This window comes from Enoplosus armatus, chromosome 19 (genome assembly GCF_043641665.1).
Source record: "Enoplosus armatus isolate fEnoArm2 chromosome 19, fEnoArm2.hap1, whole genome shotgun sequence".
In the NCBI taxonomy this organism is placed as follows: domain Eukaryota; kingdom Metazoa; phylum Chordata; class Actinopteri; order Centrarchiformes; family Enoplosidae; genus Enoplosus; species Enoplosus armatus.
In genome coordinates this window covers 17,337,140-17,355,725 of record NC_092198.1, presented here as the reverse complement: position 1 = coordinate 17,355,725, position 18,586 = coordinate 17,337,140, and the positions used below count along the sequence as shown (strand labels likewise).

Sequence of the window (18,586 nt, the reverse complement as noted above, 5' to 3'; positions counted from 1 at the left end):
AATGTAACAGCTATGTAGAATAAATCAACAAAATTGTAAACAATATCTGACAGTAGTGCCAATGAAATTAAATGTTATGGTTTTAACTAATAGTGATCTGTTTTTAGACATTGAGGCATTGTGGCACCTTTCAACTCTAGCATGCATTTTTACATATAGAGGAGCAGCTCTCCAGTCATTGCTGGGGTATGAATTTCCTTTCTACTAACAACAGTTGCATGAATAATTCATATGACAGGAGTGGACCTTTACACCATAAGTGCAATAACATCATAACAAGTACGGAAACAGATTATTTAGACGTCTGAAAGACAATACAAGAATTATTTAAACGTAGAATGAAAACATAGATAAAACTGAAAAAATGAATTAAATACCATTCAAATATCAAGAATAAATTCACAAAATACTATGAGCTGTTAAAATCCTTACCAAAGAAATATTTCAATATAAATAAAATATTGTCTATCCTTGCCAAATATTAATATGAGTGAGTTTCTTAATGGCATTAAGAGCTCCATATAGTGCACTAGACACTTTATCTTGGCCCATCTATTACTTTCTATGTGAAGTGAAAAACACTAAAAGGATAAAGGACATATTACTTTATGATAAGGATGAAATTATCCTCACATTAAAGCCAAACCCAGTTTATATCTTCCTGGTCAACATTTCTCTATAATAAACCTTATTTGGATGCTATAGCTGAGCGCAGAGATGTTTGAAAATACTTCATGAACTCTCTTAGGATATAGGACTAAAATAGGGATTTCAAAAATGACTGCCTCTTTTGATGTTTCTTTGCAGTGACGCATTATATTTTGCAAGGTTACTGTGTAGAGTGAACTGCGGTTAGGTCTGATGTGAGATCTCACTTTCTTTCCTCTCTGAGTGAATGAAAGTGAAATGCCCACCCACTCATTCTCTATCTTCTATCTGCAAGAACATGTAAATACAGTGCATGCAGTACTGTATATTATATAATGAAATATACTATAAGCGCATTTCGATCATGTGTCTGTTTTTCATCACCTTTTGGGTTTAACAGCTACTCATCGAAGTGTAGATCTAATGCATATACACACTGTGATGATGTACTCTCTCCAGCAGCAACAGCCACAAAGAAAAACCATATCAGAGGATCTAATGAAACATCCTGGCAGACAGCCAAGACTCTGTGTGAACTGTCAGAGATGAAAGAGATATTGCACCTTCCATATGGTATAGGTATAAGGGCTGCTAGATAAGTATTTTAGTTTGGTTTGGTTTAACATTCTAATACATTGGTACATCACAATAATTCATAGAACAATAAAGTCCTGAATTTATTTCTGTCCTTGGTGTTTAAAAACTCAATCAACCCCCATCAAGATGGAGACAGGCTTTCAATGTCTGACATTCAAAATATTTATAAAAAGGGACTAAAAAGCTAGAAAATATGAATCACACCAACAAACATTTTTTTTCAGGAAGCAGACAAAAACACATCATAAAAAAATAACAGGTGTATGATATAGCTCAAGATGCAAACATCAATGTATCGAAACGTAAAAAAGCATATGACGATATCCACTAATCTATAATAGACTATTATGTTGAAGTGTAGCATTTTCATTTTTGTGGTAAAACAAGTAAATAGGCCTGCATCACGTAATCAGATTCATTTTCATTCCCTCTTGAATGTCTTTTTCTCCTTAACCTCTGTGGAGTTGAATTTTGTTCACCTTAAATATTAAATGAAAAGTGAGTATGGTGACAACTTGATTTAAATAGGTATGTTTTTGTCATATCAACTAAATGTAAAGCATGTCTTTATCCAGTCACCTTACAAGAGGTAATTGGATAAACATGCCTGTTTTTCTCATAAATATCAGGAGTGGAGGTTGTTTACCCACTTTTTTAGATTACATGATAACAATTGGACAGCCATCCAGTAGCCAAAATTAGCAGATAATCATACAATATAAATGTACATATCTATAGGGAAATCCACTATAATGACACATACATCATAATACATGCACATTTTAGTATCTAGTTAAGACATTTTTTGTATTTATTGTTGTGAATTTTTAGGGTATTTTCTCTGATTGTCAATTCTTTTGTCTCCCCCAACAAATTCTGTGCTTTTATTTTGAAGTCGAGCCTTGTGGTTGGCTTGACAGTTTAAGTTCCGCCCATTTAACGAGGTAGCCATGGAGACCGCGCGAGAGCGAGGCAGCTGGTAGAGTTCTCACAGCGAGTGTTTCCGCACACCTAGAATAAAGAGCTGGCGAGCCGAGGACAAGGAACAACACAGCAGCGTTGACGGAACTAGACGACGAAAACATTATATTTTTTGTGTTATTTTGCCACATTCTGCTTTGGGTGTCTCCATTAATACGACCGTTAATGCCTCGAATGTGAAGTATCGAGAGGAGGGCTCGCTGCTGGTAACCTTTACGTTGGTGAGTCTTGTCTGTTTTTCGCAAGCTAAGCACAGATAGGCCACTGTGAGATCTCTTGCTCCGTCTCTCTCTGTTCGTCACTATGTATTTGTTTTTTGTTTTTTTACACAATTCAAATCAGGAAACTTGCCCACGCTAGGGAAACGCTTAACAATTTGTCAATGAAAATAGTGAGTTGTCAATTGTTGTTTGTCAACTAACGTCAAGGAAGTGTGTTGTTAATTAAGCTAGACGGTAATATCTGTTAACGTTAGGATAACTAGCTAACCTAACTGCCGTGTTTCATTTCTGACAGGTCTAAGGCATTCAGTTGGCTTTGAGTTTTTATCAGATAACGTACCCTTGCTTGACAAAGTGCTTAGAGATTAAATAAAACAGAAAACCGGCTCGAGTCCTGTCCAACAGTTAACAGCTGTGGCGTTACTGTATTGTTACGTTTTGGTCGTCTGAACAATAATAGGCACAACGTAGCAAGGGGGCTGTGCCACAGTTAATAAAAACACAATATACGAATTATTTGTGGTGTTTAACATGAAACTATATGGAACAAAGATATAACAGTTGTATGTGGTGTTACTTTGTTAGAATTGGTTTGCTGTGTTTTTGTCCGACTGTGTGTGTGTGTGTGTGTGTGTGTGTATGTGGTCCTGGCAGCCCACCACACTCTTTGTTTAAATAGCTCGCAGTACAGTTGCACGTGTCGAAGCGTGTGACTGTGCTGTACAGCTGCTAGGAAGGCAGTTCACCACGTTTGATACAGTTGCAGGGTTATTGAGTTTTGACGATTTCTCCTCTGCTCCGATTTTCCTAACGCTGTAATTTCCCACTCACTCGCTTATGTTCCAATACTGAAAAGTTTGAGTCGTTTCCTGTTAGCCGGGAAGGCGAAACAAATATGACACGTAACCATGGTAAAGGGCAGGGAAGTCCAAACGTGAGCTGTTATTTATCATCATAATGGAGAACAAAGATCAAACGTACATTTTGAGAGACTTTTGAAGTCAGGAAGGGGACTAATGTTCCCTCCAAGCAAAGAGTTTGGTGTGCTGTGTCTAATATAGGGCTGGCCAATGTTTTGATCATGTGCATCACATGTTGTGAGAGTTGGGGTATGACGATATGCGATATTCTGTGAGACAATATAAAAACATTTTAACACACAGTTTATACTGTGGTAGCTATCCCTACTAAAACAGACAATCCTGTCTGGGTATTTTATCTATTAACAAGTTCTCAATAGTATTATATGATGCTCTCTATCAATGTTGGACAAAAGTACATTTACCATGATGTAGGTATTTATCCATATTGCCCACCCCTGGCGTTTCTTCTTCTTAACAAAATTACTTATCACTTCTGTCAGTTAACATTGTCCTGATAGTGAGCTACTATGTCGAGCTGGACAGTGTTCACTGACCAAGCAGTATGTTGTTTGCACTCAGTCATTGCTCCATTTGTTCCCAGAAATTCAGCCAATAAGAATTCCGATGGCAGCCGTTATTTTATGTGGAGACATTGTAATAACTTAACTGTGTTGATGTGGCTGCTTCCGCGATTTCCTGATATTTTGTAATGTTTTTAAATTTGATCACACCTGTGAGTTGCTGATACAGTATTCAACAATTCCCAATGTTTGCATAAATATTTAGTGGCAGCGTATTGTGCTGGAAAGTGTGAATTCTTTCTTTTATGGCTTTATTCAAACCAAATCATGTTTTCATTGCAGAACTGATAGAGTTAATTCTTTAAAGTGCTACAATCACTCATTTGACTCCCATTGTTTGGATTGACTTGTTTTGTTTTTACACATTGCACACACACTGGCTTTCACAGAGGTACTAGCAGATATACAATGTGCAGCTTTAATGGTTCTCAATTTAAAACCCATTGTGCGACTGCAGTGAGATTTTTATAACTCCCAGTCCAGCAGTCAGAGGCCTTTTCTGTTTGACAACATAGCTTAGAGAAAACATCTTGTGAGTAAAGATAAGAACACTGTGCTTGGCTTCAGTCCCATTCCCAGATTTCCCTACCTTTCACCACTGTCAACATAACATATGACAGTGTTTCTCTCATTTTCTGTGTGTTTCCCCTTTTTATTTTCTTGTTTCATCTTGCTTCTCTCTCCTTATGTTCTTTCTTTCCACTCTCTTCTCCATCTTTCTGTCTGTTTCGGTCCCCTTCCTTGCGGCGGTACAGAGGGATGCTCAGGCGCTGTGGGGCTTAACACTACATAATACTTCATAACAAAGGGTCCTTTCTGTGCTGCCATGCAGAGCCCCATCCCTGGGCTCCCTCCGCAGGCCCAGGCGGGCTCTACCAGCCGCAGTAGCATTGGGGCCTATCGTGTGGAAATCTCCTCCCGGCTGTTTCTTTGGCACACTGAGTGCTCTCTGTTCCCGGACACATGCCTGCGCTGCTGCTCTCCTTGGCTCCCTTTGCATTCCAGGAGCCCCGGGCAGCTGAAAAACTGCAGTAGCAGCCTGCTGGCTGGCTGGTTGTCTCACCGGTGTCTGAAGTGGAGAGTTGCATAGTTTTTTCCCCAAGTGGAGGACTAAACAGACAAAGTATTTATGCTGCAAAAAACTCCAATTTCTGGATGTAATGGGCTGAAACATGACCATCACAATTGACAAATATAGCATTGCTATTTTTTGCAATGTCATTCAGGGCTGCAACTAATTATTGATTTTTTTGAATCGGTAACATCTTCAGTTTGCTGGTTTGTCTGACCAACAGTTTAAAACCCCCAGGAGTTTACAATGAAGCTGGAATGAGTGCGTTTAGCATTTCTGCTTGATAAATGACTTTAGTTATTATGTTAATCGTCAAAATGGCCAAATAATTTTATTTCAATCCACTAATCGATTAATCATTCCAACTTCATTTTCAACTCTCTGTTTCATTTGACTGATTCTAAATAGTGTTGATATGCTGCTTTTACCAAAATATCAAGTATAAAATCTAATTTCTTGATTAAGCATTAAAATGTAGAAAAATAGGACCAATGTCAGGCATAACAAAGATGTGTTGCCGTTTATTAATTTGTAAATTGCAACAGTTCACTTTCATTATGATCTGGCCTGGCATGATGTTTGATTTCGACATCCCTTTTTATAGCAGGCAAATGCACAGCAGCTTTGTTCTGGTTGCAATAGCAGTTCCTTCTTGAGGGTGCCATTTTCCGCTCTCCTGTTAATCTGACAGTGAGCTACAATATACTCTACTCCATCTAAACATAGTGGTAAACTAGAGCTGGCACACTAGTTTTAATGGATGGCTAGTCTTGCCTATTCATGCCCTTGCGGCGCAGAATTCTGTTTCTGTATTGGGTTGGAATCAAGTGAGCACATTGATTATGGTGACCAATTAAGCACCATGCCACACAATGTTGACATTAAATCTTCATATAATATTTATAGGGCCATGTGTCTTCTCTGAAACGAACACTCTTGAATTATTTAAAGTAGTCCCAGCCACACAGAGCCTGATTTAGTATAAAACAAGGAAGTTGTCCTGTTCTTTTGTATGAAGCCAGGTAGTGTTTGCTCTTCTTGCAACATCTCTATGTGTGGGCTGATGTGCTTCTTGTCATTACATGTTTTTTTTTTCTGTTGTTGATAAGATACAGTATATCATATTCTGTAAGCAATCCAATTTCCAATGACACTAATATAATAGAGAGTAGTCATACTGCAATAATGGCTTGAATGTTAGTCATTTAAAATGACTTTGTAATGATACTGATGGCTATTTAAACATGCACTGTTTGACTATTCATACACCAATATCCTTACAGGCCCTAAATTGTGACTTGGGTACGCTAATGTCACCTGGCTACATGCAGCTGCTGGCAGGAAGTGTTTGTTTATGTGGTGTGAGAAAAAAATGTTGTTCCAGGAAACAGAAACTAAATCTCTTGAAGTTTAAAATAGCAGTGCATTCTTTAATGTGATGTGTGAAGCATAACATCTTTGCCAGTGTCTGACAGGAAAACACGCAAAGTTGCAAGTTAGAAAGTTGACATCCAAACTTGAAGCATTTCTGCCTGCTGTGTTATTAATCAATTAAATGCATGAACACAAGTCAGAGCATTAAAAGATCTGCAAAGAATTCCTTTAAGGCTCTGAGCTATCTTGTTCTAGCTAATTGGAATGATGTATTTTGAAGGATACCTTAGCACAGAGTTAATGACTTTCTCCTCTCTCAGACACTCTTGTGTGAAAGCAATTAAGCTAATTTTGCTTAAGTTTTCACTTTGCAAACATATGGGTCGGTCAATACTCTGCCCTCCGGCTCTCAGGAGGTCAGACCTGCATTAAAAATGCCATCCCAAGTGGTTATTTACATCCCAACAAGTGCCTTTGAACAAAACATGTTATTTTTTTTGTCCTGCCTTTGACTTTTGTTTGTCCTTGGTATTTCTAAGATGTTCATCTGGCAAGAACATCATCTGAGTTAATGTAGGGCCTCTCTGTAACCCGGGCCTTAGCAGCACTGCTCTGATCCCAACATGGACAAATGAGGAAGCGTCTATGGATCAAATGGCTGGCACAGGTCCACTGCATGTGTTTTTGACTGTCTGCCCTTTGGCTCAATGCAGTACCCAAACTGTCCTGCCAAAGCCCACTTACGTCACTCTCTCCCACTGGCCTGTGCCGCATGCAGGTATGCCTCCCCATCCTGCTCTTGTGGACATCAGAAAGGTGGCAGGCAATAGGGGTGTGGCAGGCTGTTTGTGTTTCTGCCAATTTAAATGATCTCCATCTTTTGGCTTTTAAAATGTAGCTTAGTGCCGGACACACAAATGTGGAAATGCAGGCACTTACAAAAAATATGCTGAAGTTGATTTACAGCATTTTGAAACCCCCGCAGCACAGAGGGTAGACTAAACACACACACATAATTCTCATGGCCTTCTTTTGGACCTACTGTTTTTTTCCCCATTTTGGATAACTAACACACATAATACAGTTATTTTCTTTACTTTTAGAGTTATTAGGGGTATTAGAGGGGGTTGTTAGAGGTATTAGGGTTTGCCTGCTTTATCTCCCAACATGGAGTATTGGGGCTGCAGCTTACTATTATTTTCATTATCCATTATTTTCTCAATTAATTGTTTAGTCTACAAAATGTCAGAAAATTGTGAAAAATGCCCATCACAATTTCCTAAAGTGATGATATCAAATGTATTGCTGAAACGATTAATCTATTAGTTGACTCACAGAAAATTAATCGGCAACTATTTTGATAATCGATTTGTCATTTTCCAAACATGCTCTGGTTTCAGCTTCTCAAACGAGAGGATTTGCTTCTTTGTGGGTAATACAGGTTTATAAACAGAATATCTTTGGGTTTGGGACTTTAACAAACAATCAGCTAGCAAAATAGTTGCAGATGTGTATGTGCGTTTACAGTTACTTCCCTCATCACAGTAGTTCCGGGTTGTCTGTGGCAGTGCCAGTGGCCACGCAGCAGATCTGCAATAAAATTTGCGGCTCTCTAAGTGCAGCCATGCCATTACTGTAGCCATTAGCTCAGCAGCCTTGTGTAACTGTAATGGGCCCTCTGCCCTCTCTTGAGGATATGCTGCCTGCCAGCAAGCTAGTTCCCTACAAAGCACGACTACTGCTACTTCATCCCAATTTCTCGGTAGCAACATCACCCGGACTATGTGCACCTGCATCTCATTTATGTAATGATAGTGTGTGTCTTGTTGTATCGCCCAACAACCAACAAATGCTTTTAGGAATTTATTTGAGGTGGTATCATGGAGAGAGATTTGTGACGACAGGATGGGAGTTTTATTGTCTATGTGCATATGACTGTGTTTTTCCTCCCAGTGATGCCTTTTTAAAGGTGTCTCACAATAACTTTATCTCCTCCCTGCTTTTCTCTGCTGTCGTCCAGCTGTTCTGGGAACACAGCGTTTGATTTTACATTTGCATTTTAGAGTTTTTGCAGACACTTACAACAGATACCACTTGTAGTAGATACGAACTTAGACAAATGGAACAACAATGTTTTTTGGAGTCGGTAATAAGAGGTGTAAGGAACGATACAGAAGTTTATTAGGCAGATTTTGTTGGCTGATACTCGCTATAAAAGATATTTTACATCTATCATCAGCTTATACAGTATGTTGGCCATATAAGTGGCCAAAGAATACAGGAGATGAAGCTGTCTTTACATAATTTATCCATCAAACTCTATCACTTATAACAATCTGCAGCATATGGCAGTGTAGCATCACAGCTGAGCAGATGGTGGTATGGCATCTGTTTGTCATGTAAAGTATTGTAACCTCTTTATCATAACTCTTCCATAACTACATTTAAGGAATGCCTGCAACAAAGGTTTTTGTTAATGTACATTTATAAATACACAAAAAACTAATATTGAACAAATAACAAATAAGTTTGACTGCTGGGCAATGCTGCCCAAACACCAGGGAGTCAGAAACTTATTAAAGTCTTTGCTTATTTCATTTTGTTTATGATGAAGCTACAGTGAAATGTGGCTCCCTCGGCAAGCTCCTCTCCTGACCATCAGGATTTTTGCAAAGGTTGCAGTTGTAATCACTGTTTTGTTTTGCGCTGACTCTCTCACACACATTTTTAGCCTCTCTCACCCTAATGCTGCTACCTCATCAGCAGCAGGGATCTGTTTCCCTGTTACATCATCTACAGCAGAGTGTAATGGCTGGTTTATTTAGCCAGATCTTGTGGCAGAGCCAAATGTGGGGATCGAGGGGAGATCAGAGCAACTCTCTTGCTGCTGCCACCAGTGGTTTTTAAAAGGAGAGCTGGAAATGTCTGTGTCGGGGGTGGTTTAAATAGTAGGATGCTGTTTAAGGAACTAAAGCACAAGAAGAGGAAATAGAGGTACGATTATCAGTAAACCAACTGTTACTTGATGATTTGCAGAAATGGCCTTTTCTCTGTCACTTTTACAGTCGTTATAGCTCTCTCACTCTATTCCCTCCTATCTCTCTGTGTTGCTTTTGGTTACATAATCCTGGCTGAATGTTGATAGTAATCCGCGTCCTCCCTCCCCCTCCCTCTCTATCCCTTCCTCTCTATGTGGCCTGGACAGGTTAAGCCGTAGAGGACTCTCGCTGGTCGCCAGAGGAAAAGATGTGCGATGGAATGGTAGCGTTTCAGACGAGATCCCCGTCCTCCTCTTCCTTTACCTCCTCCTCTCGAGCCCACAGGCTGGCTGCCTCCGCGCTTCTCCTCCTCTTCACCCTGCTCCCTCATGGTCACGCATCAGGTAAGACGCACAAACCCACACGCTTTTTTTTTCTCCCCGTCGCTGCTCCCACATGATACATCGACTAAACCGCCATCTTCGCCCGTCTCTTGTGAATTGATTGAGGTTATTTTCCCCTAGTCTAGCAGGTCAGTTAGATTAAATTGGCTTCCTTTACCCTTGGCTCAGTCAGGTTGCTCTGCCTCCGAGTGGCAGCTGAGAGCTCAGTCCCACACACTCTGTGAATCCATTCACTGCCCTAATGAGTCACAACAGTTTTCCTCCGCTATTGAAACAGAGCGATGATGTTGTCTGCGGTCACATTGCTGTCATAAGGTTTTAATCAGCCATGACATTTAGCGTCCTCTGAGAGCTTTTAGCATGGCTAGCTTTGGTTATTACCCCACAACAACCTTCAAATAAGGTTTTGTATTTCAGGCCTGAGATCTTATATTATTATCTTTGAATGTGAAGTATCAGGTTTTCAAATTGATTGTTGTCTACTGGAGGGAAACTTGGTTCACACTTGGAAGTTAAAGTAAACATAGGTAATACAGGTTATTCATCAAGCACCACAGGACCTAGAGAGCTTGTGTCCTTTGTTTTCTTCAAAAGGAACACAGTGTTGATGGCATGCACTCATTGAACCCCTTCACTTGTGCCAGCTTTCCTTTCACTTTAGCCCTCCAATGTTCCAGTCCCCTCCCCCTAACAGACACACACTACCTACACACATGCACTACCCCCCCCCCCCCACACACACACACACACACTAACACACACACTTCCCTCACATAGCCAGCTTGTGAAATGTGCCAGATTTCCTTGCCACAGAGAGGAGGCGGACTGTGTATGTGTGAATAAGTAAATGTGTGTGAGGGGTTGTTTAAGGCTCTGGGATGTTTTTAAAGCATTAATTGATTTCCTTTGTTAAATGTCTTAAATAAACGAATGTGTATATGAGTGTGAGAAATGGCAACAGAAGGAATAGAGAGCATGAAAAAAACTAATGGGCAAGGGGAGGGCACTGCTGATCCCAAGTGTATCGTCTCTCTCGCTCTGTCTTATGTAATACACATGATTCATGTAGAACCCAGAGGGGCTGGTATCACGCTCACGTTCTGCGTCCAACACACTCACACACATACACTGCCTACCAATACCTAGGAAATGTGCCCTCAAATCCCCAGCCCACGTGTATTTGTGTGTATATGTGTGTGCACGTGTGCAAATCTTTCTGTGTGTGCTCCACACACTCTGGTTATGTTATACATATAACATACAGTACAAGGTTGTACCCACAGATGTTGTCAGTCCGTGTATGAAAAAACACTATATTGACCATGTTCGTGACAGTTGGTGCATTACGTAGGGACAAATGTGCGTCCAAGAATTTCTTTTCAGTACCCATGATGCACCTGCGCCTTTAAGACTGCCAGTTAACTGACGGAAAAGGACAGATAGTTCTCTAGACTCTACCACTAGGACTATTTTCAACTGGCTTGTGTAAATGCGATTTATGAACTGCGTACTACAAGACTATTCATTAGCTGCTTGAAGGAATCAGCGTGGACAACACACCCAATCAATTTGTTTTATTTGATTCACTTAACGTTGCAATTAGTTTTCAAACATGTAATGGAAAATTCTAGCTGGTGCTTTGAGTGAACTGACAATACAAAGGTTATTTTTAGGTATTGTCATACCTGTGTATTTCTAGCATAATTACTTCCTTATAGAACACAAGGCAGTATCTATGCTGACTCACAGTTCAAGAGTTCAGGCTCTTCAAAATGGCTTGTAGCACTTGATATTTGCTCTCTTGCATTAAATGAATATAAGCTCAAATATATTGATAACACCAGTGAGTGGCTTATGCACAGGTTTCTAGTCAAACAGTATTGAAATAAACCTCTTTCACAACATGTTAATGATGAATGAGTACAGTAGTTTTCAGGTATTTTTTAATGCAGGCACTGTAATATGAACTTAAATATTTAATCAAACATCACAAGCATCTTATATTGAGAAATTAAAGAGCTCCTTGATAACAGAAGTATTTTTTAAACAAACCCTCTGCTTTCTAATAGTTTTTCTTGGTGATGAAAGTATTTATGTAAACATAAGAAGACATAACAGCAATTACAAAACTCTCATTTTAAAGCTTTAAAGTCATCATGTTATTAGTTCTTCTGTTCACTGGCCTCCCTTTCTCTCCTGCTCACCATACATAATTCACATAGGTAATCCCTTGACGTGTTCCAGGGATGGAGATTGCTCTGGAAATTTTCATGAATATGAAATTTCATCACTGCTGACAGGCTTATTCCAGACTCATACAAATAGCAGTGGGCTGTATGAATAGAAATGGATACTAAAAATGTACTGTACAGCATTTGCATACTAGAGCAGACGCTCTAAACAGCAGAGACAGCATACAGCACAGAGCAGCATCAAACCTCTATTTTTGGTCTATGGAGGTTTATGTGTCTTTTTGTGAATATTGTGCTTTAGGAAATGTGGCCTTTAGGTGATGGGAAATAAGATGGAGAGACAGGATGATAGACAGTAAGGGTTGGGGTACTCTTTGCTCCCACTTTTGGTGCCTTTAACAAAGAAAGGAAAAGCGTTAAATGCCTGCATTGGTGGCTTCATGGCTTCTCTGTGGAAAGGTCAGGACAACAATTTCTTGTATCTGTTAATACGCTCTGTTAGGAAGTAGTCACAAAGCCTTTTGGGGCAGAGGTATTTTTGGAGCCAATCACAGTCCAAGTCATGTCTTTTTTATCTGTCGTTCAGCTGTTCATTGCAAACTAGATTACCAGCAGGGAATCTGCTGAGATAATGTAAATGGCTCCCTAAAATTTGTGTTTGTGATTACTGTGTATGATTGCATTTGTGTTTATGATTCAGGACATTCTTCCAAAAGTAGCAACATGCTAAACAAAACATCCTCTGCATTCAAGCAGGGTGCCAGTAAACAAACACAGCAACAAAGCGGCACCTTGAGTTTTGTGTGTGCACAGGATAAATGGCATCAGTCTGGAGGATTTTCAGGGCACAGTGCAAATATCGCTTGTTTCTTGTCTGAGTCTATCTGACATCCCACTAATGTTGGCTGCATAGAGCTCAGTTCCTAATATGGTGTCAATTCCTTACAGTGAGCCTTTGTGGTTTGTTTCAGAGGAAACGGACCTAGACAGTGAGTCACAACTGAAAAAGTATAAAGATGGGAACTCGGAGCGCCAAAGGGTCTATTCACATGATCACATGCTGTGTTTTCTGCTCTAACAGTGTTATATGCCAGGAGGCAAAAAGACTCGGTCCATCCTTGTGGGTCCACTTCAGTAGATAAACGATGCCCTCCAAAAAACCATTGTCTTCTGAAGTTGAGTTAAAGCTGTACAGGGAAGTGCCAGCGAGGACCAGAAGTCTCCCACAAACAAGCCTGCTGTGTGCTCTGTGTGGTGGTGACGTTTATGTATGTTCATGTGTGAGAACGGGAAATAGCTTTCCCCGGGCCTGGAAGAGAAGTAGAGTCATAGGGTAAAGAAAAGAGCAGGGCGAAAGGGGAGGAGAGCAAGAGCAGGAGCAGAGAGTTGTTTGTTTTTGACAATCGATTGTTTTCCATTCTTGAGTTGAATACATTTTTCTCCACCTGATGAAGAACTGTTGCACAGACAAGATAACTTTGTTTTGGTGTGTAGGACCAGCCCAAGGATATGATGATGTTTTCTCGAAAGTCGAGTTGCTCAAAGAAAAAGACTTGACAACTCCCTTTTTCTCTGTAATAACAGAGTAGACTCTAGTGGCTAGTATAGCGTCATTGCTCTGACCACAGAGGAAAATATCTGAATGAGCCATGCCCTGCTTCTGGCGTCTTCAAACAGCTGTAGTCTTTGAAACTTGTTGCTTTCTGTAGCCAAACAAAATGGTGTGTGTCTGTGTGTGTACAAAAAAGCTGTTGGTTTAGAGCCCTCACAGAAAGTTTGCTAGATAGGCTGGGTTTACAAACAGTGCAGCCTGAGGGGGGGGGTCCTCTGCAATTAACTGGTCAGAACTGTCCCCTGAAGTCCTGTTAGCAAGGCAGTTTGCAGGCAGGCAGGAGGAAAGCAATATGTTGGCTACTGGCTCCTTTCTGAAATGTGAGAACAAAGAGGGCTTTTAGGGGGGTGTTGGAAGCCACGGGCCAAACCACTACAAGCTGCAGTTCCACTAGATCACCAGTCTGCAATTAAGACTGCTAATTCACTGTGTGTGTGTGTGTGTGTGTGTGAGAGAGAGAGTGTATTGACCACAGCACAGTCCCTTCTCTATGATGTCTCTGTTCTTCTTCTCTCTCTCTCTCTCTCTCTCTCTCTCTCTCTCTCTCTCTCTCTCTCTCTCTCTCTCTCTCTCTCTCTCTCTCTCTCTCTCTCTCTAAGGCTCCAGTCGTTGGCCAGGTGAGACCAGAGCCCATTAGCGACAGTGTGGTCGAATCCATCAGCCTTTCTCTTTCATTATTTGTGTGTTTATCACTTGAGCCATCACTCTCTGTTCTCACCTTGTGTCATTTAACAGCTCTCCCACCCAATCAAGCCCTAAAGGGAAACTCTAAATGCCTGGCCAGACAAAAAAGAAATACTCCATGGAAACAGATACTGCAGTGCAGACAGGCGACGCAAGTCCATTTCATTCACTTTAAATATATGACCAGACAGTTCCATTACTTGGTGAAGATCCCAGATGCCCAGGATTATTGTTAGCTACATAGCTCTGCCACTTCACCTGCTAACACTAAGCTTATCATAGGATGTGATTATTACTGTGTTTCACATTTACATACAGATATTTTTGGTTGCAGTTTTGTGTGTGCAGGGTGCTGACCACCATCTTGTTATTTCTCCAGCGATGACCGGTGTTGTATAGTAAAGGTTAATGAATGTCGATGCAGGGAGTGGTGGCACTGGCAGCACCAGGCACACCAATGGTCAAAACTGATAAGGTACAAAATAAAGCTGCATTAATAACCAAGCTCTCTCTGGTTATTTTTCATGCTAATGGATGAACCCACACAGTTATTATTAAAAACACCCTGTTCGTTTGCATTGTTCAAAGCTTTGTTTTTGGGCGTCTCTCCAGAACTTGAGGATTATTTTGAAGCTACATTAAGGCTGGAGAGAGGAGCAGCAGTTTGTAAATTGTTTTCCAGTGAAATGTGTGTGGTTGTCTGAAGCAGCAGGCAGTCATAATGATTTCCAAAGGGCCTCATCTGAGGGACCAGCCTGCTGAGTAGAGGACATCTCTGACTAATGAGCTGCTAAATATATCCCCCAGTCTCTCCTGTCTTCTGTTGCTTTTGCTTCTGTTCTTTCTTTCAGTCTTTTATTCATCCTTTTTCTTTTCTTCATTCTGTGTTTTTGGCCATCTTTGTATTTTTCTTTTTTGTGTTTTGTATTTGCGTTGTCAAGCTGTCTCCTCGTAATCTTGCCAAAGTACATATTCATGTTAATCTCTTTCTTTTTTGACTTTTTAAAAAATGTCTTTTCTGTCTCCCATTTTCTTTGTCTGTCTTCTGTCTCACCTCTTCTTTGATGTGTGTTTTTCTGGCCCACTGAAACAGTGTGGGCTGATGTTTCATTTTACCGTTAGTCAACAGCAGCATCCTGTTCAAACAAGTTCATCAGCTTTACACATAAGGCACCAAGCATCCTACACACATATGCTGAATTTGCCAATGGTTGAGACATCCATATTGCGCCAGACTGTGAGAAACCATGTCAGAGCACATGACGTGGGTACAGCATGAATGGTTCTCTATACAACAGTACGGAGGGGGAAAGGATGATATCTGATGACAAGTTGACAACCAATTTCCTGTGGCTTTGACCGTTTCCCCATAATATCATTGGGAACATTTTAAACTGTAAAGTAATCCACTGACAAAAAGAAACAAAATCAATTTCTTGCTTATAGACTAAGGAGATAGCAGTTGTTTGCTAACCTTGGTGACAAATACTGCCTGTAGCGTCTTCACAATAAAGCTTTCTTGCGGTTTCTAGGTTTTTAATATAATGTAAATGTTTGGCTTACATTAGCACAATCTCAAAACAGCAATTACACCTCCAAGCCACAGAAATTCTTAGGTTAGGCAACAGTTACTAAAGTACTGCCAGCTGGATATAACAAGGCTTTTACTTTTTAATAAACAGCACTTTTTAGCCACCAGCATGACCGTTGACCATGTTGAGAGCTGCAACTGTCATGTTTGGACTGAAATATCGGTGGTCAGCGTGGTTATCGCCTGCTGGGAATCCACAGTGGAGTACACAGTGGAAATGCATACGGTCATGTCTCAACATGCCACAGCTGTAGCAAGACATTGGAAATGGGGCAATGCTGTACTACATCACGCACAAGCCCTTAATCTGGTGATTCAGCCTTTAGCTTTAGTCCAACTTCAGCTTTGTTAGAGGTTCTCTACTAGGTTACTAGCTAAATAACTAGCATAGAGGCTACTCAAACACAGTGTTAGCAGCAAAAAAGACGGCAAAATAAAGTGAACCACTTGATCTGACAGACTTGCTGATATTGGGCCAAGGGGAAGGGCTAGGCTACACATGTGCTATCCTGCCGCGTTTGTGTTGCTTGTTGTCATGGGTGGAGGTGGTGTACAGCTGTTTTTCCTTAACTGACTACATTTCAGCAGGAACGGCTCCATCACTGCTGTCTCATTTTTAGGCCATTTCTGCTTCAGTAGATGTTTAATTGAGATTGTAAATAAGGGGAAGAGAGGGCATGACACTTCACATTTCATGATTCTTAGCTGATTTCCCTCCAGAGACAAGCCAGAGCATAGTTTGATTCAGAACAGCACCCTTGGAGCTGTTAGGGATTAAGTGCCTTCCTTAAAGACTTCACTTTTGTGCATAGTTTCTGACTAGTTGTAGGCCAGAGCATGGTCTCTGTAATAATTTAGTTTTTACTGTGACTACCTTGGTCTCATTTTACTAGCAGGATGTCCTAATTAACATTCAATAATTCCTGTCTACTTCTCATTATTTCCTGTTTTTGTTTTGTTCTGTCTAGTCCCATCCCTTAAACTGTAACCGGTCCATTAGATTGAGTGTTGAGATGTTGTGTGGCCAGTTGGCTTAGCTCCACTCTAATGCCCTCTGTCCTTATTACATCATCTGTAAACAGCTCTCTGTAACAAACAGCAGCCAAATGGCGAAGGTCTCTGTATAGGCTACACTGGAGTCCATTTCGATAATTGTGTCAGGATTTATGAGAAGCGTGCATGTCTCTGGATGTCTTATCTGTATTTATCTGCATATCTATTTGTATAGGTCTGTACTTCTATAAATTAATCGTTGTATTATTATTAAAATTTGTATTCAATTTAAAATTAATAACAAATGGCCATCACAAGCTATCAGACTCCATCGACAACTGCCAGCTCAGTCTGACCAACAGCCAACAAGCTCAAATAATCAATTTACAAAATGAAACTGCAAATATTTTATGTTTTTAATTGATAAATGACAATCAGCAATTATCAAAACTGGATTTGATTTCAGCACTGTAAGTAACGGCTTTATTAAACATGTTATCTTCAACAGCTTGTGTTTGTATGTGTGGGCTGAAGTCATCGTCATTAACTGTTGATGTCATTTGGGCTTGAGTCACATTTGAAATGAACTCGGAACCTGTGACTTTTTTGTGACGTATTTGATGACTCGAGGCTTCACGACTTTTAACATGTATTTCAGTATGTGTAAGTAAACAACTATATTGCCTATTGTGTACTGTGCTGTGCTTCCTTTCACACTCTGTCGCTTACACAGCTACATGTTACTGAGGAGTGCAGGTGATGTTACCGTACTCTTTGTGCTGGCAGAAGGCCCATCCAGGCTTTGGATGAGTTTCATAACTGTGTTTGTGTCCACAAACTGGTTGCTGTGTTGGAGGTCTAGCCAGCAATATAAACAGTACTTTGTATCTTCCTCATGATGATAACAAAACAACAGTAGTTTGTTGGTAACTCTATGGACTTCCTACTGACAACCAAATTCCCGTCATCTAGTATTTTTGGCTTGAGTGAAATTTGTCCACCAGGATTTCTCACCTTTACATATTTTATTGTAAAATTGTTGCAGTATTATATTCATTTGTATCGGTTTAAATTCAGTGTTATCCAGTAGTGATTATTGTCTTAAAGAACATGTTCATAGTCAAAAATTAAAGACTTGAAGCTTCCAACTGTTCAACTTGTCTTGACATGGCTTGCCTGGCTTTTACTTGGGGCTAATGGATAGTTTCCCAGGAGCTTAATATTTTTCTTGGGAATGTCGTGTTGACTCTGCCAAATACAGGTAGGCTGTTGGTAATCCCAGCTCTTCTACTCTTTTCAGTAGAACTGACATAGTGATACCAGTGAGTAGGGATGTCCTCATCAGGTTTTTTTTGCCTCTGATCCAGATCGAAGTCCTTTTAATATTTAGCATCTGACACACTGAACACAATTCAGTGCTTACTAATGCACGCTGATGTGTAAATTTGTGTGCTGAACTGTTCATATCCTCCCACTGGTGTTCATTAGGGACAGCAGTTGCTATACCTAGAGCAAACAAAGATTCAGAAATGGATCAAGCTTTAAAGTATACAGCTGATATGATCGATCAAATAGTGTCTGGATTGTCCCCAGGGCCACCTTACTAGGAAGATTGACTGCAGTATCTGTACTTATTTTTGGCAGGTATGTCCTTTGATCAGCTTCCCTTTATGAGTAGGAGATTGGTAGTAGTTTCAGTTTTTAGTACTCCGTAGTGTATTTTGAGGGAGGTGACAGAAATCTGCAATAGCCTATACTGTCTACTAAACTATGTTAGGGTGTACGTTATGAAAAA

General features: G+C 40.3%; 1 protein-coding gene across 1 annotated transcript in view; it reads left to right on the top strand.

The window, feature by feature from the left end:
* Positions 1–2,291: 2,291 nt before the first annotated feature.
* susd6 (sushi domain containing 6) overlaps positions 2,292–18,586 on the top strand; it is a 28,864-nt gene continuing 12,569 nt past the window's right edge. Inside the window, exons 1-2 of the mRNA XM_070925829.1 lie at positions 2,292–2,447; positions 9,543–9,719. Of these exons, the coding sequence (XP_070781930.1) occupies positions 9,584–9,719 (136 nt within the window). The 5' untranslated portion in view covers positions 2,292–2,447; positions 9,543–9,583. The remainder of the gene's footprint in view (positions 2,448–9,542; positions 9,720–18,586) is intronic.